Source organism: Seriola lalandi, unplaced genomic scaffold (genome assembly GCF_002814215.2).
Source record: "Seriola lalandi dorsalis isolate HSWRI2012SDOR001 ecotype SW California unplaced genomic scaffold, Sedor1 jcf7180002054505, whole genome shotgun sequence".
Lineage (NCBI taxonomy): Eukaryota > Metazoa > Chordata > Actinopteri > Carangiformes > Carangidae > Seriola > Seriola lalandi.
This window is the reverse complement of record NW_019525058.1, coordinates 878,600-905,652: the sequence shown is the minus strand read 5'-3', so window position 1 is coordinate 905,652 and position 27,053 is coordinate 878,600. Positions and strand designations below refer to the sequence as shown.

Sequence of the window (27,053 nt, the reverse complement as noted above, 5' to 3'; positions counted from 1 at the left end):
GGTATAATCCCACTGACCTTTTAGTATTAAACAGTGAGATGTGTATAAGAGACAGCCTTTACACTGGAGGAGCTTTAAGACACCCCTCATGTACAACTGTTATTTAGTCCAGGTGATATGTAAAAAATGATGAAGCATGAAACTTGGCGGCCATTATACTCTCCGCCATAACAGGATCATTTACAGACAATACAGAGTAGAACAATATTTACTAAGACCTTAAAAACTTCCCTCAAAAAGAAAATGTCAAACACCAAGATTTACTTCAAAACATTTGAACATTTTCTTCACAGTCTGCTTCAGTTTCCTCCGCTTAATAGAGGCACTTTTGCATTTGCAAGCCTTTCCTGCAGCCACAATTTAAGAGTTCAAGGTTGGACCGACTCGCCTGTGGAAGAGTGATCTCCATTCGCCTTTGTCCATCCAACCCCAGTCTGTTGAGGATGGCACATTTGTGCTTGTCCACAGCAGTGACCTCTTTGGCACACTGATCTTATGAGGTGCTGCACCAGTGCATCCTTAGGTGTGTGTGTGTGTGTCTGATTGATGTTGAGTTGGGTGCTAGTGCGATCGTAGAGGAGGACTGTGAAACCTGACCTCTCCTGTGGGTGGGATGAGAGAATTCGGTCGGCAAGTGGAATCAACTTGTTCGGTGGTTGACGTTTCTGCGAAGTTCCCGGCCACAAGGTGAAAGAGCCGTGTTTTGTTTTCATCCACTCTCCAGAAAACCTTTTCACTTGGTTGGTGTCCTGTTTTTTTTCCATCCGCTCTTGGTCTCGTCCCCTTTCCCGCTCTACCGAGACCAGGTCGTCCATTAATCGTCTGGTGTGTGGTTCGATCCCAGGCTTCTCCAGTCCTCATGTCAAAGTGTCCTTGGGCAAAGATGGCTGTTCCATCAGTGTGTGTGTGTGTGTGTGTGTGTGTGTGTGTGTGTGTGTGTGAATGGGTGAATGTGGCATGTTTTGTGAAGCACTTTGAGTTGTCTCTAAGACCAGAAAAGTGCAGTCCATTTACCTTTACCTCAATTTTTGCAGCCTTTGGATCTGTACCAATAAGAAGCCATTAATGAAACCCAACACTTGCTGCACATATGTTGCACATTAAAAGCCTTTTTAGCAGCTGAAAGGACGTAAACCCGTTGAAACATCCTTTTCCTACTCCTTTGAAAAATGTGTATTTACATCATAAACATGGAGAATAACTCACAAGTTGTTGTAAAACATCACTTTGACATCACAGTGGAAAAAATTCTGATGGAAGAAACTGAAATAGTTGACATACTTCGGGGGTTGTTGCTCCTCTTTTCTTCATCATCGCCGGAGCATTAGAATTTAATGATTTACTTTCTTTTTAGGTTTGGTTCAGAAGAGTGAGAGGAGGAAAAAGAGAATATTTAAAGCAATTATTGCTAGAAAGAACAGAGATATTTGTCGTCCAATGAGGAGAACAGAGGTGAAGAATGATTGTTAAGCTAACGCTACTTGCACTGATGCTTCATAGTAAAAGGCCTTCCAGCAGAAACATGTGCACGATGTTTTTAATTGATGGTCACTTAACAACACGTGAAAACCTGTACATAGCAACTGGAGATGATCATCAGTTCTAGTACTTTCTTAAAAATGATTCAAAATATTTTAAGAAAGTTTCACTTATGTGGGATATTCCTGTGGTGTTTTTGTTGCACTTTATAGATGAGCCTTTTCTGATGAATACAGAACTTGAAGTCGGTTCCTGTGACAGCCTGGCAGTTACCTCTGTTTTCTGTCTTCGGACTTGTTTGCTTGCTCGTCTTTGAATAACCACACACAGTTCCCCACAGTGCCTGTTAAAGTCAAGCTGACCACTCGGAGCGATGCTGGGAGGTGCACCCCTGGGTAACTCCTGGTTCCTACGCCGCGCTTCAACAGTGGATGGGGGTTGTCTTGGCTTTTCCCCTGGCGCATCTTTATGCTGAGATGAACTGACATGCTCTCCTGGAGCAGCCGTTGGAAGAAGAGAGAGAGAGAGAGAGAGAGAGAGAGAGAGAGAAGGGGAATCTACACTTGGCAGGCCTAATCCAGACTTCAGGATGTGCTGTTCCAGGCTGCTATCTTTAACCGGGGGCTGCAACTCCCACAGAGAAGAATGCAAGACTTTGATTGGGCCGCCCACACTGGTGCAATGTTTTGGCCGGAGCTGGAGGCTTAGTTGTATCATAGTTGCTGCTGTGCACTTTTTCACTGCAGGCCAGAGCGAAACAAGGAATAGAAGGTTGTGACCTTGAGAATCGCCCTTGGCTTAGATAAGCATACTCTTTTGCTTTTTCTGCACACACTGCTCCACGACGAGAACAAAGTGCTCAAAGAGAAAACTCCAAAATCTCAGAGAGGAAAAAAAACAGCGGAGCTTCACTACGTCGCAGAGATGGTCAAAGAAAAATCTCTAAAATTCCTCACAAAAACCAGTAAAGCGTGTGTTTGCATTTATTAACAATAGCTTAGATGAATCTGAGCTGGGCAATTTACTCTGCACAGTTTTTAATTGGATGTGGAACAATCCTCTCTGATGAGCCCACGCTGGAGTTGGCGGGGGGGGGGGGGGGGGGGGTGGGGGGTTCAGTTCGCTCCTCAGTATTCTCCAGAGTTGGATCGGAAACTCCCCATCCATCATGGAAGGGTGAAGACTTCCTCGGCGATGGCGTGGGGAGATAAGGAGAGTTTATTTCCCCAAACAGGCGGAAAAATTAATTGGATGAGAGAGAGTTGTGTAATCCTGTTTTTCATGGGCCGTAACCGCCCTCGTCCCGGGAACCGCCGTCCCAAAGCACCCGAGCGAGCCTGGCCAAAAAAAGAGCACATCTCAACAATACATCGCCTCCACCCTATCTTCTTCTTCTTCTTCCTCTTCTTCTTCTTCTTCTTCTTTTGCTGTCTAGGTCCTGCTCCATCTCCCTTCCCTTTCTCTGCTTCACACTAAAATATTATAAAGATAGAGAAAATGAGAGCGATAAAGTAATTAAAAGTCAGGAAAGTTTCTCTCGGTACTGCACACCAAATTAGTTTTTTTGAGTCACTTTTTGCCTTCGAGTGGTCTTTGAATGCTGCATTAGTCGTATCTCTAAAGGAGTGGTAATGAATTGGTATTAAATTTGCGCAGGTCCTCATTTTCTTTTGTTCTACCGCACTTCTAATCAGCGACAAGGGCCCAGAAAGATCATAAAACTATGTACGGTGAGGTACGACACTGCACCTGGAGCAGAGGCCAGTCGAGACGTTTCAAAGGCTGTGGGGAGTCGGGGGTGGGGGAGTGGGTGGTGGTGGGGGAGGGGGGACCTCAATGCATAATGTGTGATGGCCACCACCTGCAGATGCATCGCCACAGCTGTGAGAGCACAGCTTTTGTTTCTTGCACCTGTCGGGGGGGGTTCATGCCTCTACTGTGACAAGACGGAAAATGTTTTAAATGTAAAAAAAGAAAAGGAGAGTCTGATACAGACACTGTTTGTAGCAGTAATCAGTAGATGTGTATGCGTGCGGCGTTCAGGATTACAGGCCGCCGGTTCGTTTTATCTTACTGAAAAAGTCTTAAAAAGGTTTTGGGATGATCCATCTCTCATGCAGTAGATATGACACATTTCAGAGCTTCATCTTTTTTTGGGGGGATACATCATGTTGAAACTGAGTGAAATGAAATGAATGTGGTCACATTTCAACACGTTCAGCAGCACGAGAACATAACGGCCACCAGCGACCTCAGTTGAGTAACGGTTGTATTTTTCCCTTCAGAAGCAGAACCTGACAGAAGGTGGTTTGTATGAAATGTTATTCCAACAGGTCTGAAGGCAAAAGGCTGCTCCGTCCGGCTCCGTCCGGCTCCGTCCGGCTGCGTCCGACCGTGTCCGTCTTTGTCTCGATGTGATAAACAGAACAAAACGGGACACTTTCGGTTTCTCTTCCAGGGTATTGGAGGGGTTATACGTTGGTTTGTGCACATGCGAAGCGGCTTCTTTTCTTAAAGGAAAACTTCTGAAGAGCGAGGTTTCCAAAAAACAAAAACCCAGGTATCGTTTTAGGACTGCTTGACTGGTCGTCGGCTCTAATCCCGTGTAGATGGGGATTGCGCAACATTAGCATAGTTGATACGAAGGTTGTTCTAAGGGCTAAAATCACCCTCAGTGAAACTTTGTGAAACTGTAAATGAAATTTCAAGTAGGTTCCCTTTTTGCCGTGTTAATCCCAAAAGTCAATTTCTGAATTGATCCACCCTCTAGTCTGAAAATCTTCGGTCTCTGGGAGATTGGAATCAGCCTTTGCTTTTGTTTTCCTCCTCAGCTCAGCCGTGGCAGCAGGTTTTTTTTTTTTTTGTCTCAGCATTTTGAACTTCGTGGTTGTTCAGAGCGCAGAACACGGTTGTGATTAATAGAGTCTGTAATGCTCCGAGCTTATTTACTGCCCTCCTCCATAAATAAAGAGAAAATAATGCACGTAGGTAGCAAGTGGAGGGATAGCTTTCTTTATGAGGGAAAAATAAAACAAGATGCTGCTTGTCTGTGTCAGATCGATGTATGGAATAGAGACACGGCGTCGAGACAAAGCTGTTCGCCGCTCTGATGCAGCTTGATTATCTACATTATCATATAAACTGTGAGGGAGAACTGCTTGAACATTCACCCGTGAGTGGGAAATTAAAACAGTGCACACACGCTGGAGAGAGGATGTGTCGCCCATGACAGGCAACTGAATAGTTGTTTAATAGAGGCCAGGGTCAGCGCCGGATGCCCCAGGGTACCTTGGGGCAAAAATGAGTTGCGTGCCCCTCTTCACCCTCCACCACAACAAGTTACTTTAATCATATTTTGATTAAATGCAAATGTATTCAGGAACATGCACCATGTCAGCCTATTATCAGCCTGAATTATTAAAAAAGACTATTAAACATGTACAAACTCTCAGGCTAAGTTACCGTTCAAGTAACAAGTTATCTCACCACTAAACTTTATGTAACAGCGTTGGCTTCAGTATCTGCGCTGTGCATGTGTTTCACAGTTGCCGCCTAAGTGTGTGTGCGTATTAAATCTTATTTTCCCTCCTCCCACTCGCTCTGCTGTTCGTCGTGCTTGTTTTTAGACCTTGTTGGGTGTCAACAAAAACTCGAGTGGGATGTTATGAGAAAGTGTCTTCTCACCAATAGGATCTCATTATTTTCAAGGTGCCCTGGTTCTTCAGTAACAGGAACAACAGCTCTTTTCTGCTTTGCAGAGGGACAGAGGGAGATACTACAGCAAGAGTTCCCGGAAAAAAACACTGAAGGCGCATCCTAAATTTTTTTTTTTTCATGCTCGAGTTAATGCTGTACTTTGGGGACTGCTTTTAGGTAAAAATACACAACTCTATTTAGCAAACAGTGTAGAAAACAGTGTCCCGTCACCTCAAATTGAGGCGCTTTACATGCATTTTGCCATGTTTACCCAAATAAAGTTGGATTTTCTAAGGTTTTGCAGGAAAAAAGCTGCAGAAACTAGAGGACAAACTCAAATTCAAGCTCATCTATGAAACTCCAGTGTTTGCAAACGGTTAAAGTGCATCAGGGTGAAGCCAGACAAAGGTTGATAGAAGAGAAAACTGAAGTCAGAGAAGAGAGAAAGGGGGAACAAAGTGAGATGAGATCATGCGACAGTTTATTATGCAGATGAGGAGAGTCAGCGACTCCTAAACTGTCTGAGCGTTTCCTAATTCATCACTGTCGCTTTCATTGTGTGTGTGTGTGTGTGTGTGTGTGTGTGCGTGTGTGCGTGTGTGCGTGTTACTTACGGTACAGCAGAGCATCTGCGTGGCAGCCACCAGCTCTGATTGATCACCCTTCTGCAGACTACAGGAGCACATTCCTGGGGCTGCGCCTCACCCGTGGGTGCCTCAGAGCCTTGATTAAGGCTGAGACGACCCCAGAAATGAGTGCCATCGGAGGGTTCACCCTCCGAGACGTTGTTCTTTCTCTTTCATTTTCTCTCACCCTGACCGCCTTGCCGCTCTTCAGATTAATCTACCCGCCCCCCCCCTCGTTCACCCATCTGCTCATTTCTTTCTCTCTCTTTTTCCTCCTCTTTTCTCTTGTCCAGCCACTTTGCCATCGTTTCTCGATTGACTTCCTTCCCTCCCCTGTATTTCACTCACCTCTTGCTTGTTCCTCTGTTCAGTCTTTGGCTGCATCCACACTAATACTCTTTCCGTCGTCTACTTGGTAAGTTGCAGAAGTTACTACAAAAGAAAACAGCAAAGGCAGTTGTAGCATTAAAATGCAGAATTTATCTGCACAACAGCTGCTCGCAAAGACAACAAGGTCAGCAACGCTTGTAATTCGTCACCCATGTTTCATCTTTCACCGCTGGTTGTCCCAAGATCCAATCAGGAGGCGAGACAGGTGTTTTCAAACTAAACAGGGGTCAGCAGTGTAAACTAGCAAAAGTCATGTGATTTGAAATCTTAAATCTTTCTCTGTCTCTCTGTCCGTCCATTCAGGGCTTTAAAGCAACAAGCTTCACAATTGACAACAGAATCATTGACGTATCCCCAGTAGCTTGTTAGCGTCATATCCCACATGCTAACATTTTAGCATATACTTTATGGAACAATACTAGTTTTGTTCAGTGCTCCGTGCTAACATTTTAGCATAAGCTATATTGAGCACAACTCATCTACTGCTCTGAACCGAAGCCGAGCTACGTTAGTTACAGCCACATAGCTAGCTAGAGTTTTATCCTTGAAGGTCTTACAGTCGTCTTCTAACTGATCACAATATTCACAAAATTCTCCCTCAGAATTGCTGAATCTAAAGTTTCTCCTCTTGGTTTAGACAGCGAGTGTTTGTGCATCACTTGGTGAGAGGTGCAAGACCGAGAGTTGATTGATAGACAGACTTCCATTAGGGAGTGGCAGTTGGCAAGTTTCTTCATGACAGCTGACAAAATAATATCACTAAAGCCATGATGGTTCGAACTGGACTGGTCATAGGTTTTAAGGCTGAATCCTTACTGAATCCTTAAAAAGCTGCAATTTGGCCATTTCTGACTTTAACAACTGACGGGCAACACATGCTGGGATATCACTGAGTGTCCAGTGACCAGACATCCAGCATGCTATGTTTCAGTACATAGAGAGCTGTGGAGCAGAAGTTGTCTTTCCTCTGAATCAGTGTAGATTCACCCGTTAAAGGCTAAACCGATTTAATAGAACAGTCTATTAAATCTTGATATGGTTGGGTTTTTTTTCCTCTTCTTCTTCTTCCTTCCTTCCTTTTTTCTTTCGCCGCATTCGTGTCCACGTCTGCTGGGCTGCTGACACTGGAAGGAGCAGCTGACGGCTGTGAATTTGTCTTCCATTAGAGTGGAGCGTTCCCCAGGAGTGTCACTGGCTCGAATCATACGGCTGCTATTACTTCCCACAGGCATTACATTATTTATCTTCCCAGCTGACACCTATCACCCGTAGTGACTGCTCCGCAGCCCCGCTGACATCCCTGCTGTCACCCCACTGCCGCAGCCCATTTGCCCCACATTAACATCTCCAGATCCTCAGGAGGGAGGGGGGGTGGGGCAGACTTGCACCTTTCCCTAGTTTCAGTCAGTTTCCCTCAACTCCCCAAACTTCCCCAAATCATGGAAGAACGTTAGAAAACTGTGGATGAAGTCGGAAAAGAAATAAATTTGCCCCTCACTCCTCAATCAGTCAGTAAAATAAAACAAAGAAAGTCGCTGCCGCTTTTTATGTACAATTTGGGAAAGTTGATAATCCTTTTAGTGAACTTCAAAAGGGTGTGTGTGGAGAAATGCCGGCAGTCCAAGAACATTAGTTACAGTACGACTGTAGCACTCAGTTCTGCATAACAAACACAGCCTGACCTTGATCCAAAATGAATGCACTCACCACATAACACACACACACACACACACACACACTCTAACTCTGTCTCTCTCACACACACACATACATAAACACAGGTCAAGGGGCAGTAGTGTATTGTTTCCCATCTCTTGTGGTTTTCCTGCATTGTCTCTCTGAGGGTTTCAAACCCTCTCGCTCCTGTCATGGATTAATTGGATTTTTGACCCAGTTCCAGTTTTGCTCCCCTCCTTTTTTCCTTTGCGTTCTGTTTAGGCACTGTCATGAGATTGTGTAAAAATGCTTGTGTGTGTGTGTGTGTGTGTGTGTGTGGGTGGGTCATCGAATGTGTGCAGAGGATTTAGTGTGTCGTTGGCTACCTCGTTTTCAGTCTGTTGGGACCCTTTGTCTCCCTGCCACCCTCCCTGTCACTCCCCCCGATAGGAGGGCAACAGCAGGCGGACAAAGCCAGACTCCCTGTTTGAATCCCTCCCCACACACACACACACACACACACACAAACAGACACACATGCAAACCCCCCCGTCTTCCCTTCTCATCTAGCCACTTGCTGCTTTGTCACAACTATAACAGCCACTACCACTGCTATTGTTCTCCTGGCATTCTGGGACCACGCTAGGGGGCTGTTGGCGTTAAGTTCATCTGTAGTGCACTGCACAGAGAGCCAGTAAAGGCGAAGAGACGAGGAATTACCCCGCCTGCATGGCCGAAAACTCGTGTCTCTCTCTTTTATTTGTTGTTCTACCTCTGTCGCCCTAAATCAAGCCCCGGCTCTCTGTAATAAAACTGATGAGAGGGCCGCCTCGGGATTCCTCCCCTGCTTTTATTTATTTATTTGTTTTTGCGGTTGATCATGCATTATTGTTGAAAGGTCCTTTCTGTCTGCAGTCAGGCTTTCGCTGTGGAGAGAAAATGTTACAGGAGAGTGCACGACCTTGTTCCGCACACACACTTTGGTGTTTTCTTCTTTTGCAGCAGACAAAAAGAAAAAAGAAAGAAAGAAAGAAAGAAAGAAAGTAACTGCTGTAACCCTGTGTGGATATTTTCCCTGTGGGCTTTCATTAGGATGTTTTCATCTCGGTTTGCGTGTGATTACAGACCTGAGGCCGCTGCCGGTGCAGGGTCAGCTTCTGTAGTCTCTTTATGGACATTCGTCTGCTCTCCTGCTGTGATTTGTAGTCCGTCGGATGGCTCCGCTCCCAACGTTAGCAGATGCAAGGATTAAGAGTTCTGCTCATAAATGTCAAATGATAGATTTGAGAACAGCGTGCGTTTCCCCCTCCAACTTCAGCTGAGATGCTTATTATGCTGATTTATTACTATTGATTTCAATTTCCAAGGCTTTATTTGCTGGAAGCTGTACCATTAAAACTGCAGCCACGCAGGATATGAATTAAGATCCTGGGGATTACAACCGCCTCTCAATTGTGTCTGGCAGAGCAATGACTTTCGAATGAGCAACACTATGTGTGTGTGTGTGTGTGTGTGTGTGTGAAAGCAAATGAACTCAAAAGTAATGCCTGCTTTTTGTTTGGCCCATTTGAATCCCGCACCCAGGCTATTGGCCGGCTTTGTGTCTCCTCGCAGCCAATTGGATTCAAGCGTGGGTGATTTTGAATAACTTACAACGGTCACAGCGCAGTGTGTGGCAGTGTGTGGTACGTTAAGCCGTTACTCCGTCGCTTTAGTCCCCGAGCGGATTTTGAAAGGCCCCTGTCAGTTAACGGTCTGCCTTTCACTGACACATTTAAAATTTAAAACACCCTGCTTTTCTTTATCCGACAGGCTGCCGTGTGTTTTGGCCTGAGATTAGGGACACATACAGGTTCATTGTTATTTGAAGAACCTCAGTGACTGTTGCAGGCCAGCATTAGTGTGCCCCCTACTGCCAGACTGAAGCCCCCAACAACGACAAGCAACAGACTGAGGGCTGGTTTTCACATTTTAAATCCATGAAAATATCAAGTCATATTAATCCTTACTGCTTTTGATTATGTGGAATTAAGACTCTGTAAAGTTAATTTGAAAGTGTACTGGGGTTCATGTGGGTTCATATAAAATGAATCATCCAGTAAAGATCTTCCACCTGTTGATATGATAGATTTATTATAACTGTTTAATTTATACCTATTGTGTCACTAATTACAAGTTTCAACAAAAGAAGGTTTCTGCTCTTAAGGTACAGACACATTCTGTGGGTGGATAATTATATGAATAAATGTAATAAGATATATAAATCTTCACCATTAACTGACTCTGTCCTATGTGAAACATAAAGAGACAGGATCACATACACACACATGCACAGTCGTGTCCATTATTTTCTGGAAACTTACTCTTTACTTTAACCATACCTACTACTTCACCTGAACATTAAAGGTCCCAAATCTTCCTCTTCTTCTGTGTTTTATCTGAAGTGTTGATCCATAAGAAGATATATTTGTGGGGTTTAAGAACCAAAAACCATCTCAGTGTAGTTTAGTAGTGACAACAGGTCGGCGAGCCAATCAGAAGAGAGGAGGTTCTGAGCCTCTCTTCTTCTTGAGTGTTTTGTGAGTGATTGGATAAAAATAAAGCAGATTTCAGGTAAAAACACTCAGAGAAACCAAATCCTGTAAAGGTTTGGATGGTGGGTCCAGGTGGGCGGGGCTTGGTGACTGCTTCGTTGTGACATCACAAAGTTCCAGAAGTCCTGACGGCTGGTTTTAAGGCTCAGTTTCTGAATACAGGCTGTGTGCATTTCTCTGTGGACTGAGGCTTTGATACTTTCACAGTATTAATATAGAAGCTAAAGCTGATCTATAATCACACTACACATGGACAGAGACCTTCACACCGGAGGAGCTTTAAAACATGGTTTACATTGTGGGGACTTGCTCTATTTCCCTGTGAGGAAGACAAGGTCTCATAATGTGACTGTGACACACACACACACACACGCAGACATTTCTTAGTTGACCTGATTTATTTTGTCTGTTTATTCATTTTTCTTTTTTTTATTACATAATGTTAGTTTTTCAATTATGTTTCAGTGAATGAAAATCTCGCAGAAACACTTTACATTTCACAATTTGCAGATTTTGTATTTGTCAGCAGCTTTATTCAAATCAGGCAAAAACTGTTACTGTCAAACTCACATGCTGCTGCTGCTGCTGCTGCTGCTTCAGATTTCGTTAACCCCGGCTGAATATGTTCCCGGGGTCAGGCCTTCATAGCCGGTCTAAGGAAGGGACAGGTGGAGGGAAAAGAAGTGCTGGTCTCTGCAGCTTGAAGGTGATCTGGAGCAGATGGTAGCTCCTCTCCTCCAGATGCACTCTACCTTTCCATATCCGCCACTGGCACACAGTAGGACTGTAAAAGATAGGGCCTTATCGCTGCCGCCCTGTGTGTGGCGGTGGGTGGAGGGGGGGTAGATGGGAGTGGGACCTGCAGTGGGCCTTGATCCAGCCTGCCAGATCCAATACCACCCCCCCCCCGCTCCCCTCCTCCTCCTCCTCTTCTTCTTCTTCTTCTTCTTCTTCTTCCTCCTCCTCCTCCACCTCCTCTTCCTCTTCCACACAGATGCTGCAGCTCTGCACTGCACCAACTGATGAAAATCAGATTTGAGGCTATGGGCCTCAAACTTCCCACCCACTTCTCACGGTTCCTATCAGTGAAGGCCAAATACAGCCAAGAAGCCGGCTTATCTCAAGAGGAGATGGGTTTGGGGAATTGAAAGCTTTGTTTGTCATTGCCAAGCAGAACAGAAGCCGGGGACTCAGGACGGCCCCTCCGACGACCGGCGTCTTCCTGCTCTCCCCTCAGGTTACTCTAGTACATGTTCTCATGTTGCATCGTGTGATGCGCCTTACAGGATATTGTAATGCTCCACTTTCTTCCACCTCTTCGCACGACTCGATGTCTGACGGACTTCAGGGTCACGACTGCGAAGGAGCCGGTTACACTGCAGCCGCTCGAGCAGTCTCCGTTTTCAGCGCAGCGACACACCCAGTGGGAGTCATCAAGGAAGCGGTAATACGTCTGTCTGAGGGTGATGCATTCTCTCTGAAGGATGTTTGTTTTCCTCACCCTGAAGGACCACAGCCTCGGTCACATCCATAAGTCGTCATCAAGACAGCAGCTCTGCGGCCTGTCGTGGCAAACAGCAGAAAATAAATACACTCAGACCCAGATAATGGCTTTTTCCCCATTTTCACTTTTAGCTAGGGCTGAACAAGTGATCGAAATGTTAACGAAATAGCAATACGGCCAAGTTCAACATCCAAATTTCAGAAGCTGCAGTTTTCTGACCATAAATGAAGCGTTGTGGTGTTACACCTACGAGTCATGCTCCACACGTAAAGGAAGCTGCTTGTTTGGTACAAACACCAGCAAAAATCATCATTTTTATACATTTTTTTGTGAAAATAAAATGCAAAAAGGACCATTCCTGCCAAAATAATAGCAATATGATTTTTTTTGCATATAATTAAGGTTGCTTTTTCTTCTTAATATTGTAAAGGTTCACATTCCTTTAAATCTTTTAACCGTTTAAAAAACGAATGTTTTTTATCCCTCTCAGCCCTTTTCAGGTTGTCCGTCCGTGATTTCTCAGTAACACTTTGAGGGAATTTCTTCAAATTTTGTGCAAACATTCACTTGGACCCCGAAGACGAACTGAGTAGAATTTGGTAGTGAAAGGTCAAAGGTCAAGACGACGAGAGCTTCAGTCTCGTGAGTCCCGGTCAGTCCGACTCAGGCTGGTCGGTTCTGCTGATATTGAGCTTCAGGTGACGGCGCTCTGACAGCATGTTTTTCTCACTCAAAACGATTCACTGGAAAGTTTCATTATGCCATAATAGACACTCAATACGTTTTTTTATTGAATTCCTTTTAAAGTCCGCACTTTATGCATTATGGGAGTCTGGCCACGCCTCACATTTACCTCGCCACTTCTTGGTCCCCCTGGATAAACGCATAGGAGAGAATGAGTCATCTCAGTGTGTTCGGTAAGTGGTTGTAATGGCGACTTTGACCTGCTTTAGCCTCGTCTCCATCATACACGTTCCTTCCCTCGAGTTTGAATTACATGTAGTGGGGCTGATATTATGAGAGCACAGTGAGAAAGAAGACCGGAGTCTTTTCAAGCATCATGTTTGCTGAAAAACAGTTTTTTTCTGAAGGTCTCTACACATCGTTCCTTACAGTGGAGGACTTGGCTCAGGGCAGAGATCTCCCTGCTGCTGTACCTGTTAGACCAGCGTGTCCCTGCGCGAGCGCTGATCCTCGACAACAACAACAGAGAGCAGAGGGAGGGAACGGGGCCTGAGAAAACGATATGCTCTGTTTACTAACTGACCAGAGAAACCTAGAAGAAATAGGGCAGAGGAGAGAGCGAGGAACACTGGCACGAAGAGCACAGAGAGTACCAGCTCTCCAAAAAGGCCCCCCGGGACGCCGAGATGAAACAAACAGTAGATCACAGGAGTTAGATGACGAGGCTGAGGGCGGTTGGTATATATCAAGATGCTGCAGAAGGGCGGAGAGCGGGTAGTGGTGTAACGGAGGATAGTCAGCCAGCCCACACGTTGTCACCGGGCGGCTGCTAATGCGCTATTGATATCTGCCACTGAGAAGATTCCCCCACGTCCCGCTTCCTCTTCCATCCACTCATGTCTCTGTCAGCTGGCCTCTGACCTAGGACCAGTGTTTGGCTCAAGGTTAGGCTCAGGATAAGATTTATTTTTGGGGGACTCTGAAGTCCAGCTTCTATTACTAAGCACTTCCTCTGGTGTGAAGTGAAGCTTGTGAATGAAAGAAGTTGCCCACAACTAAACTTTTTTCATGGTTGCTGGTCACAAGCAGCCAATCAGATTCATCCGCCTCGTTCTCCTTCAGTAGTGCTTGAAGAATGGTGATGGGGCTAATTTCTCTTATTTTATTTAATAGAAATGGGAGGCATCAGCGAAGTGCTACCCTCACCCACCCTCCATTAACATTAACAATGGCTGCTTAACTAAAAGTGAGAGCGTATGTAAGTCGTGGTATACTGACCAGATTTAGAAATACGTTCTGATGATATTAAGGGTTTTCTCACAGTGTGATGTGCACAGTTCTGATTCGCTGGTTTAAAGTGCATCAGAAAATCCTGTGAATAAATGTTTTCAGACATCAACTGAAGCTACTTAAAGGAAATTTTATTGTTTATATGAATATACGTGTATATATATATATATATATATTTATAAAAGTACAATCTTGGATAGCCGATCAACCCCAGGACAGCAGAAATTGGGTTTTCCATAATAATAACTCTTTAAAGGTCGTTGGTATCTGTCAAGTGCATTCTCACAGCTTTACATATTATGGTCTACTCTTGGTCGTGATGACATTTTTCTCACTACCACAACTGTTGACATATGAGAGGTGTGAAAAAGGAAAAATGTTTGGCGCCAGAACATTCACCACGAACAATAGCTACAGGGATGTCTGAAGAGTTATTCTTTTGAAGGACTCAGAGACGAGTGTTGAAAAATTATTTCTGGCAAATGCAACCTTATTGGAACGCTGTAACAGGCTCGCATCTTTTAATCCAGTTGGTTTCAATCCTGCTGGAATCCATGTTTCTCAGATGTCGTCCAAAAATAAAAAAGTCCAAATTAAATGAAAAATGTTTTGTTTTAACGGCCTTTTACATCCACATGTACTAGTGTTTTCTGATTTGATCAAACATTTGTTTGCGGCTTCCACAACCTTTACAAATCACTGTTTTACCAATGAATAAATGATGAGACAATACTATGGTTAAGGTTCGGTTCAGTTTAGTGGAAGGATCATGGTTTGAGGGGTTAAAATGACTACTTTGTTAAGGTGGGAGGAGCTTCATCGTCATGGTTACAATAATACAAACTTGGTTAAGGTCAGGAAACGAGGTCGTGCTTCAAAGGAACCAACTTTGACAGCAGCTTCCTGTGTTTAAGTCACAATATGGCTGCTGGTGGATTTTGCCACATGAACATAAACGTATAATCCTATTGGTTTTTGTTGCAAAGTCTCAAATGAAATTGGCTGCAGAGGTGTAGGTCTAGTTGAACCGGGTTGTGTGCTAATATTTAACCGAAGCGTGTCTTTGAGATAAGGGTTCGGGGTTGAGGGAATGAATGGGCGTGTATGAGCGTAATCCTGCAGCACAGACGGAGCAGCAGCAGCAGCTCAGGTATGACTGTTGCGGTGCACGTGATGCAGCATTTGCACAGACAATGGCAGCCACATCGTTGGCACATTTCACTCAGTATGTGATGCTAATCGGTGCATCTTGGAAGCGTCAGTGTAGAAACACAGTAATGACTCTGTTGTTGTCAGCGGTCTCCAGGTTGTCTGCTGGGCTCTTGAGTCTCACCTGGGGAATTCATTAGCTCGAGTTGTCAGCTGCAGTCAGACTCGTATTGTTTGCGGGGCGTTTAGGCTCTGTCAGTATCGCATTCATGACCAGCTGCTGTTGGTTTGCAGATTTCCCATTTGCACGGTGTAAGCACTGTGTCACTTTGTAAATGGCAAAATCTGCATTGCCTTTTGGCTCCAGTAAACAAGCCCCAGCCGCAGTGTTCCCGCCAGCCGAGCAGATCACACACTACAGCCAGAGATACAAAGAGGAGCAAACAGCGAGACCAATCTGTGCCCTCCCAATCATCTACGCTCGCCGCACTTCACTTCTCTTGTATGTGCAATATCATCTGAGGTCACCATGGCTCTGGGTTGCAATATCAGAAAAAAAAAAAGAAAAGAAAAGAATAAAAGACAGAAAGCAAATGAAGATCTGAAAGACCAAATTCAGAGTCCAAATTGAAAATCTTGGATGACCTTCTCCAGATGCCCTGGAGGAGGCGGGTCGAAGGAAAACAGTCTAGCTCTCTCTCACCAATCATACAATCTCATTTAACATCACCACAAACCAGACTGTTAAGCGTTATTCATGGCAAGTGTAGGTGGCGGTGGCGGCGGCGGCGGCGGCGTGAGGTAGACAGCATTAGATAAAATTTTGATTAAAATGCATCAGGTTTTGCTTGGCCTTTTCCAAGGAAAGATGGTGTTGTCATTGTGTAGAACGGGGACCCGCCAGAGTTATACAAAGCGTTATTGATGGCAGTGGAGGGAAGCTAACGAAAAATGACGGAGACAAACATAAAGATAAAAGCCCTCGCTATCTCTTCCTCTTTGCTCGCTGCACTTCCCCGCCCCTCCTTTCCACTTTCGGCTCCTCGGCTTTTTTTTTTTTTTTTTTCCCGGTGTAAGTGTGATAAAAGCGGGCAGACCTATGACTCAGGTTCCCACCCCACATTCTGATATGAATTCAGGGAGCTGAGGCCGTCCCCTAATCTCTTAATGCATGTTCCCTCGCCCTTGGCAGGGTCATGGGAGAAATAGATGGAGCCTTATCAGCTTTTATGGATTTATGGAGAATTTCTCAGCACTGGATGTATTTTTTTATTTATTTTTTTTCTTACACCAACCTGTGTGTGTGCGTGTACAGTATGTGTCTTTGTGCAAGTGTGTTGTCCTCAAGGATGTTGATTAAGGTTATCAGAGCCACTCACATCTTCACCAATATTATCAAGTTTCTAATTACTGCATCAATCATGTCGACTCTCTCCATCACGCTAAAAAATGAAACGGGATGCTGGACTCGTTTTGAGGAATTTGTGCCGGGTTGCTAACCGTCTCTTCCTTTAGGCTTCGCTGTGATTTAAAGCTGCGCCAATCAATAGTTTTATATTATCAATCGATCAAATGACTACGTGCAATGTGGAAGGCGTCACTTATGGTGAAAATCCCACGAAGAATTTCCACCTGATTCTGCAGTTCCTCTCGTTCCTACAGAGATTTTTTAGCGTCTTTAAGCTCTTTGTTTTGGTTTTCCAGTCCATAATTGATGATACTGTTTTGATTCAATCTCGCTGCTTTCATCAAGCTCTTTTCCTGCCAAGTACTAAACAAGACTAGGTCAGAACCCAGTATATGGCTGCACCATGTCGTAGGCTATTTGCATTCTGCCTCTTGTCAGCTGGTTTCAGCCCTTTGTCTGTTTGCCGCTCTCCTCCTCCTCTCTGTGCTCAGATAGTCAGGGTTTTAATACAGCTGAATTTCTCAATACAGCTGTTCTCACTTACATGTATTTCTGTCTCTGTTGTCAGACAGTGGAACAAGTTTGAAATAGTGACTGAAACGTGGCACATAAAGACTACATGTTTACCGACAGTCGCTTCCAAGCTGCTGCTCAGCTGCTGCTAAAATCTTGATTTCATAACTGTGGTATTGTCTTAAGAAAATCACATAAGTTAAAGACAATGGCCTTGCTGTGATTTTGGCTCTATTTACTTGAGAAATGATCAATGATGTAATTTCATCACTCACTCAGTCAGTCAGTCAGACAGACAAGTTGGCTGCTAGCTGGTAAACACAGTGGAGCATTTAGCAGGTCATGATGCTGAAACTGTTTTAGAGGTTCCAATTCAACTTTATGATGCTTTTAGAGGAATGCATTTGTGGTGCTGTTGAATTGTAAAGTACAGAGACGTATTTTTATTATTTATCCTACCTTCAGTGATATGAATGGAGTGGACAAAATAGTAGAAACACCTTCCAGTCAACAGAAAACACACGGTATAACTAGATTTTATCGATTCATTCTGATTTACGGTTTAGGGGGCGATGTTTAAAAGTGAAAACCGAATTGCACTTTAACTTGAGTTAATTATGATAAGGAAACCGCCACCGCTTCCCCGAGCGTCCGTAGTTCATAGTAACGCGAGAGTTCGAGTCCGTGGCCACTAAAAGCTGCAGTGCGACTATTTTATTACCAGCATCTCAAACAGAGGCAGCTGAGCGGGAGAAGGCACGAACATGATCCAAGCTCTGAATGAGTGAACCAGCCTCCAGTTCAGGCCATCAGTGACTTTCCAAATGACAGTGAATAATTGCATTTTGAACAGTGCTTTAAAAATAAGATTATTGATTGATTGATTCTATAACCTTAATTTAAAGATTAGACATTATATATAAAGAGCTCGTGTACCTCAGACTGATTCCCATCCTGAAACAGAGAAATCAGAAACATCCACTGACAGTCACATTTACTGTCCTCACACTTATAAGGAAAAGCAAATGTCATGACAAACACTTCTTTCAATGAGTTTGTCATGGCTTAACGTCCGTTTGCACAGATCTTAATAGAGATGTATCGTACTGATCCAGGAACACTTCATCCGATCGATCAGCTGGAAACCGTAGAATGATCTGATTCTGTGTTTACAGAGGAAACGCTTGAACCAATAAAATCTAGATCTTTATAACTGAACAGAAAATAAAGACACATCGTTCACACATCAGAGATCAGATGAAAAACCAGATGTTTCACACATCTGAGTTCTTAGGTCAGCTTCAAAACCAGATGTTTCCCCAGCATGCAAAGCGGTGTTGCAGTTGGTTCGGAGCGATTGCCGCACTAGGATGTGAACGCTGCAGCTGCCTTGATGTCGTGAGGGGCACTGCCGCTGATGTCAGCATGACATCACAGCGAGACGAGATGAAGTCGGGCAGATATCGAACCGTGCGTCATATTCAGGAAGAAAAGAGGCGTGGCGTTTATTATTCTCTCTTTTTGCACCCTTTCAGCTAAAAGGTGGCTTCAGCCGATTCAAAGAAACCTGTAGAAGCTCTGTCTTTATTCGATGCTTGATGCTTGAAGACATCTGAATATAACGTGGGGAGAAAAAGCGCCGCTGTCGCCGAGGCCGTGTTTCCTCACTGTCTCCTCCTCACTCCTCCCAATGCAATCCTGTCATAAAGACAGCTGGAGACCTGCACTCCAACAGCGAGGGGGGGTCCGGCTCTCATAGCTGAAGGAAAAAGCAATTTAGCCACAGATTCCCACCCCCACCCCACCACACCCCCTCCGCTCCCTGCGAGGACACACACATCTGGGGGGGAGAGGGGGAGGGGGGGCCAAGCCAGAGCATGCCCAGCTTCGCCTGTGAGCAGGTGAGGGAGAGAGGAAAAATATTAGCGTTGTCCGAGAACACAGGCAGATCTCAGAGGACAGCAGCTGCTTGTTATCACAGGATATTTCTGGCAGTTTGACGTCTCATCCGAGCGTTTGGGGGCAGGGAGGATGGAGCCGAGGGAGGGAGCGGACAGTGTTCAGGGAGGCTTTGTGATATGCATTTTAAATCCATTTATATCCAGGGCTGTCCGTGGAACTGACCCAGCTTTTGACCTGTTTCTTTCTGTCTTTTTCTTTTTCTTTTTTTTTTTTTGTGATTTCCTTAAACCGAAGGACTGATGAAAGAAATCAAACGTCCCTCTGTAATTCTGAGCGAGCTGGCGGCGCACACACTCCAGGCTACACATTAAACCAGACTCCTGGTGACTTGCCTTTGCATACCAAATGATGCAACTGTATCGCCGAGTGAGACACGGAAAATTACTTGATAACACAAAGTACACGTAGTATAATTGAGTTCATTTCACATTTGCCTTTCCCTAAATAAATAGCTGCACTCAGAGGAAGATTTCTTTTTTTTCAGAGCACATTAAAGAGTAAAGAGACTGTCTCTAGTTTGTTATCGGCCCACTACACTCTAAAATCTAAAATAACAGCACCAATTACTTCTTTGAATGTTTCCTGCGCTTGATGAAACTGAGTCTACACATCACCTGTTAATGAAACACCTTCACAGATATTTCTCTTTGATGCTTGGCAGGTTTTTTTTTTTGTGTCGTTTCTTGAAAAACAGAACAGATGGTGAATCTTTGTGTTTATAAAGAAATGCTGTTTTTGCTCGATCGACACTCTTGCGTTTTAAAGACAGCGCGGATGAAGATGAGCAGGCGGAGGCGCAAGAATGGGAGGGTGAAAAATGAGGTAAAGGATGAGGAAATGAGGGGAAAAATGAAAGTAAGACGATAAAGGAAGAGGAATGACGCCAGGAAGCCACTTCTCACTCGTGGGAAGGTCAGAGGGATTCTGCTCTGAGTCTGCTTTTCAGCCTGTAAACACTGTGTGTGAGTGTGTGTGTGAGTATGTGTGTGTGTGTGTGTGTGTGTGTGCTGCATGTCAGTGTGCGAGTATTACAGCCATCTCTCTGGTTTAAGCATTCCCTCGGTTGCCATTATGGCCTAATAACCGTGTCAGTATGATTAATGCAGGAGGCAGAGCTCTGATTGCACTGCCGCTCAACTACAGTACCTAGGCAACTACACAACCCTCCATCCCACTGTCTGTGCTCATCCACCCCGGCCGCACTGAGCGGCGGCGGCGACCGCCTCACCGCTCTGGATGCACTGGATGTGAAGGTTATACATGCGTTCACACCCCCCCCACCACCGCCCTGTTTAACAGCAGCATCAAAGAGTGAGTGTGATGATGATTGGGAGATTAGAAGTTAGGGAGGAAGCTGCGTGATCCCCGAGGCCACTTTAAGCAGTCCGAGGTAATAAACACAGACAGCTCCCTGCCAGTGTTTTTGTCTCCTCGTGTTTATCTTCCTCCGTGTTCAGCAGCTGCTTCTTCAAAGTTACAGCGAAACGTTTCAAAAGCGTTTTGAGCCTCAAGTTTATGTCGTTCCTCATAGGTTCGGTTGAATATCGCGATATTTCCCACAGTATGAGATAATTTATAGAATATCCGGAAAGAAATTCTTTGTTCATTTATTTTTTTGGGAAGTTGTGCTGCTGAGTCCAACCCTCATTTCACAGCATCGCTTGTACCTGAAACATAAAATAACCAAACCAGATCTGTGATGATTTTTAACTCAGTATGCATTTGTCTCTTTATTTGTGTATTTTATATTTGCAGTAGAGTATTGTAATGTGTGCTTAGGGACTGCGGATGTAAATTAGCATTTTTGCTACATGTTCGGGCAAACAAACAAACAAATAAACATATTACAAACACCCGAAACATAAAATACAATAATATAATTGTGTTATAAATATTGCGATGACACATATTGTCATGTTTGGGCAAGAATTTATCGATATTACATTTTGGATATTTCGCCTGAGTCTAGTTCCACATGGATGAATTTCAAAGTCAAAACCAGTTTGTGCAGCTGAATGCAAACTTTGTGATTCTGTCCTCCTATCAATTACATTTTTGCAATAAAAAAAAATGTGAATCAGTGCATGTCTCCATCAACTGCCTTTATTTGAATATAAAGGTAAAGATGATCCATCATGCTGTTTCCGACCTAAGATGTTTTTCTTTCTTTTGTTTTTTATGCTATAGTTTGTCTCTTGATCCATATGTAGCACGTTCATGTGTGTCATCAGTGATGGTGACAGAGACGGAGGTAACGTGTAACACGAGTGTGGTGTAACAGATTTAGTTGAAAGCCAAAGGCCCAACTCACAAATCTCTGCATCTTATTCTGAAAGTCCCGACCAGAAGTAATTGATTCGTACATTTCCGCACTGAATCACACTTTTTGCTTTTCATTTAGAGGATTCATTTGAACGGTGCTGTTGTTTGTTTTTAAGGTGCCTGGTACTTTAATTTGAAAGTTCAGCGGCTGAACTTTCAAATTAAAGTACTCACATAGATGTTGAAGTCTTAAAAAGGGGTTCGGATTGTTTTATAGTTGAGCGGCTGGTTTTCACAGACTGATAGTGATAGCACAAAGCTAAATGACACGTCACGTTGGATCCAGCTGTTTTGTGGGTTTAGTTATATTCTCTGCACCAACTGCGTTTCCTTTTTTCATTCACTGTGACACAGACACACGGCGTTCTGCGTTCATACTTATAGAATTAGAGCTGCATCCAGACATCTTCTCTTCTCCCTCGTCTCATTCCTGAATAAATGACTGCTGCTGTGCAGTTGTTGTGTTTATTTTTCTCCATTCGCTGCAATACAGAGCGGAGATTATGGCGAGGAGAGGGTTTTGCCGTGGAGATGGCTTTGCTGGATATGTGTTATTAAAAAGAAACAGATTGCTGAACCTTTCCTCAACTTGCTTAATGTTGTCTTCCATGGAAAAACAACTTAAAGGTGCCCTGTGGAATTGTCTTGCAAACATGGAAAAGTATTTTCACATTCAGCACATTCACTGTTTCTCACCAACACGCACTGTGTGTATGTTTGAGGTCGGACAAATATGTTGAGTGCATTTCCATCCACATAAAACCAATATTTTAAATCCAGCTTTGTATATATCCGTGTTTACTTGTTTGCAGTCTCTGCTGGCACGTCGCTGCACGTCTTGGCATGTTACCACCACCTGTAGGTCAGTGGAATCGTGTGAAACCATTGGCAGCACTGTTTATTGTCTCACCCACGTGCATGTGCACAAGATAAACCAAACGTGGACGGGCGGAGGGATTATGCTAATTTAGGTTTTGATGTCAAAAATACAAATCACTTTGTAATTCAAATATTATAAGAGTCAATTTGTAATTTTTGCATCTGTATTTATGTATGAATAAGCATCCATTTGTGGCAAACCTCCCCCGTTCCTCCCCCCCACCCCACTCTCCGCCGCGGTGCCTCTCTCCGCGGCCAGGAGATCTCTGCTTAGCTGCCACGATGAGAGAGCCAGCAGTGACTGTGAACTTAAGTCCAAAATGAAAGCCCAATATGACACCCGGCGCTGCAGCTTTGAACACAGCAGATCTGAGGCAGCGCTGCAAAACTGATGGGAGCCCCTGAGAAAGCAGGAAGCAGAGGGAAGCAGGAGACAAATACAGACAAATAGCCAGAGAGGATCGCACATATATTCCTGGTAACAACCTTGAGCCTGTCAACTTTGGCTCTCAGACTCTTTTTTATTTTTCGGAGGATTTAAAAAGAAAAAGAAAAGCGGTCGTTCTTCAGCGGTTGAAAACTAACATGACATATCTATCCTGGGCTGAGGTGTTACAGGTGAAGCCCAAAGAGTTGGTGCTTGTTATTTTTTTATATTTCACTCAAATCTGTCAGGCAGGTTGAAACTGCTGAAACGGCTGCCTCTGTGAAGTGAATCATATGTAAGTGTAGAGAGAAGAAGTGGAGTCTTGCTTTCCAGACAAGGTCAAACTCTTTCTTTATGAAGTCGGTGAGAGTTCGCCAATAATATTTGACCAACTATACGAGCAGTAATTGAACTGATACTTGATAAAAATCTACATATATATATATATATATATATATACATCTTCTAACCCGTCCTTCTCCTCCAGGGTCCTTCATGATGGTCAATTCCTCGCAGCATTTCGGGGGCCAGCGGGCTCAGCTACTCCTGCTCCCGCTCAGCGAGAACGACACCCACTGCATCCAGTTCAGCTACTTCCTGTACAGCCGCGACGGCCACAGCCCCGGGGACCTGCAGGTCTATATCCGGGTCAACGGGGGCCCTAAGGGCAGCGCCGTGTGGAATATCTCGGGATCGCAGGGACACCAGTGGTACCAGGTGGAGCTCGCCGTCAGTACTTTCTGGCCCAGTGAATACCAGGTAAGAGTCTGGAGACACTTACACGAGCACAGCACCTGGCTGCAGTAATCACTCTGTAACTTGTGTTAAATATTTTAGCTCAGCTGATTTTGAGGATCATTTCCAGCTCTATATTTTTTATTCTGGGACTCCACTAAATCAGCTTTTCATGATTCACAGCCCTGATTTATCTCAGACTGCCGGTCACACAGCCCTTCAGTTGAGCCTCTGGCTGGAACAGGCAGTATTAGCTCCGGCCTCCTTTATAGCCCACTTCTTTCTGATTGGCCGAACATCAGGAAAACTGCCGAGGGGGTCCTGAAGGTCCTGAAAGAGAAACTGTAAAATTAAGTAACTAATAACTAAAACTCAAATCCATCTGTGCACGTTGGCGCCCGAATCTGATCTGCAACACGAGAGTGGACATCATGTTCATCATCCACAGCAGCAAACGTCTCCGTTCAGGAAATATTAAAACCCTGTTACCTGCTTTTTTGTGTGACATAACGGTGGACGTAGTTTTTCAATCACAATCCATATATATACATTTAATCTGGACGTCCAGCGACGTGACATTAAAACATACGACTGAAAATAAAGAAAAGCACAGTCGGTCCCCTCTGCGCTGCCGTTCATTTTTAGAGCACGGAAGAACATTTGTAGCTCAATCCCAGTCTGATCGAACGATATCGTTGTTTTCTTTTACGTAATAAATATAAATTTGACATAAACATTAAGAGTCACTTTGAGTTCAACACCACAGATTTTACCCAGGCGAGTTTATTCTCTACCGCTCGGCCAGTAAACACACCGTCGACTACCATCTGCAGTGTTGGAAGACAGCTTTCTAAGGTGAAGCCATGAGGGCTGTTTTGGAGGGAGATGCATTATGGGAAATGTAGTATCCAATATGTTGTAGGGAGCTTGATCCATCAGGATATATTGTATCTCGGGGCCTCGGCTGCTTTATTTTTAACCGTCGGTTCATTTTACAGACGAGTGATTCTAACCTGCTGGAGGACCCCCTTCTAATATTGATCGTCATTTTAATAATTGATTTGTTGTTTTAGTCAAGTAAAGACATCACACACACACTGGTCACAGCTTCACAAATGGATACAAACATGTATTTGTTTTTTCGCCGTCTCGGTTTCACTTTTATCAATATAGAATGAATATTTGATGCCGGTCGGACTGAGTGAGACATCAGTGTGTGTCAGGGAAACTGACGGGCACGTTTCAGTGTGTGGGATATTTTATAGAATAGAATATAGTCAGCAGTGAATAAATAATTGATAAATGAATAATTAATGAAAGCACTTGTCAATGATTTGATAACGATGCTGATTGATTGATTAAATGCATTATACAGTGCGTTTGGGAGTTGATGAAGATTAGAGCTGCATAAAAAAAACATGGATTTTCTGATTAATCGTGACTTTCATGTGAATGATCCGATATTGATTCTGAAAACCTCCACGATCAGTCTTTGCATGTGTGTGCCTGTTCTCAGTAAGCACATGCTCTTCATGTTGTGTGTGTGTGTGTGTGTGTGTGTGTGAGCAGTAGTTACTTGTGTGATGTGTGTGTGTAGAAATTACAGTATATTTGAAGTTAAAAAAAAGCATCATATATGACAGCTGGCCGTACGAGTGCCAGTCTTATAAACTGTGATGGGAATTAATCACAGTGTACGAGGAGCCGCCGCAATTCACAGGACGGTCGTGACTCGCGATGGTTACTGACTCTGGGTGTCTCATAGTGACTAGTCTATCAATCTCACATCTCGTGGGGGAGAGATAGGAAGGTTTGCCAAGGAGATATTATCTATGAGATGTGAGGCCACAGAAGTCGACTGAGCTGTGTGTGTGTGTGTGTGTGTGTGTGTGTGTGTGTGTGTGTGGATTCAGCCGGTTGTCTGCAGATATCAGGCTGACGTGTTGCAGATGAATTAGTGAGCAGACTTTCAGTTTCCGTCCTGTCTGTGCTCAAAGTGATAATTAAAGTGGATGTCTGAAGCATCTGCTGCTGACAGTCCATGTGTAGCTGCACGGGAATATCGATGCGTCATGTTTTTTAGTCGTTTTGCATCCACCAAGGAAAATCCATCTTTGGTCAACAGTCTTACAACTGGGAAATGTTCTCACAGTGCAGCATGTAATGTGTCTTTACACAGTTTTATAGTCGAGGAACAGCGTTGCTCTTTTTAGGTTTGGTGTTAATCTGATGTAACCAGATCATCAAGAATCACAACTAGTGAAGTTGCATCAAATCAAAGTGAATCAATTCTGGTGTTTGTGAATCAAAATCAGATCAAACCAGTATTTCTTTGTCAATATCCAAAAATAAAGATGGTGGACGTCACAGGAGAGGGTCACTATCAGGGCGGAGCGGTAATTCAATGATATATATATATAATTGTATATTGAGTCTGTGATTGAAGTACAGCAGTGAACCACAGCATTGCATTGAATAGTAATTTCATCATTTCATTTTCACGCTGACGTTAGCATTTAGCACATAGCATCAGTGTGTCTGAGTACAGCCTGAAGGAGCCGCTAGCATGACTGTGGACTCTTCAGATGGGGACGCGCATTCGGACCGCCGAGCCGCCAACGATGAATGCGATCCGGGTGCGATGACGGGTCTGGACCCGGTCTGTTCCAGCCTGGATCAGCTGATGACACTGATTGAAAGTGTGTGGTTCGGGCGTAGGCCGTGACATTACAGTCCATCACGTTGCCCGTGTCTCTCCATCCAGGATCTCACCCAGACGGAGTGTGTTTTGTTTTTGTCTTTCCTCCTGTTTTGGCCTTTTCAATGCAAATGTCACTGCATATAAACAGCGCTGGTCGGCGTCCATGTTTTGATAGAAGAACAGGTGACAGTCGGCGTTCTCGTGGGATTTCGCTGGCTCCTCGTCTACCGCTAGAACCCCAGTCATTACTGACCGGTCACTCAGGGCCGGCAAACACTGAACCATGGCTAATGTCAGCCTCAACAGCGTTATCATCATCCTCCCTATCATTCAAACCACAGGCAAGAATTAGCAAATTGCCGATGTGTCATATATCACGGCGGTTCGATAGGTGTATAATTACAGTGGGCATGTGTTTGCATTGTATCTTTATTTATTAGTCAATTTACCTGCTTGCTGCAGTGGAATCAATAGCTCGGTTTGATGCCTGTATTGTCGGGGCCACATTATTAGCACTGTTGTGTAGCTTGTAAGATTGTGATGACTGGATGCAGCCCTGCCTCACCTCATTACGGCCGATAATTTATCCCCTAATGCTCCCTTTCTTTCCACCTCCCACCACCACCACCACCACCACCACCTCCCCACCACCGGCCCCACCCCAAAACAGGCGTTAATGAGAAGGCAATGGCTGGTGTAAAGGATTGTGGGAGCGTGGGTCCGCCGAACAGTCAATTGACCTCAATTCCGTGTGACCCTCAGTGCGGGGAGCGGCCCGGGTGTTTGCTTCCATAACCTTGGCGCACTCTGGGCCCCATCTCAATAAATCAAGAGCCAGTTAATGAGATTAGAGGGCTGCACAGATCAATGAGGACAGCCTGCACTTTACCATCCTCAGCTCTCCTGTCCTGGGCGACTCTCACAAACAGCCAAACTGATTTAAAGTAATGATTTTCTTCCCCTCTGTGTGGACGTTAGAAGTTTGTCTGCCACGCTCCATGGCAGGGGAGGAGGTGGGGGTGGGGTGCTGTCAGATCG

General features: G+C 44.4%; 1 protein-coding gene across 1 annotated transcript in view; it reads left to right on the top strand.

Moving 5' to 3' along the window:
• ptprua (protein tyrosine phosphatase receptor type Ua) overlaps positions 1-27,053 on the top strand; it is a 196,953-nt gene that overhangs the window by 70,680 nt on the left and 99,220 nt on the right. The window contains exon 3 of the mRNA XM_087175836.1: positions 23,067-23,338. Coding sequence (XP_087031962.1) covers positions 23,067-23,338 — 272 coding nt within the window. The remainder of the gene's footprint in view (positions 1-23,066; positions 23,339-27,053) is intronic.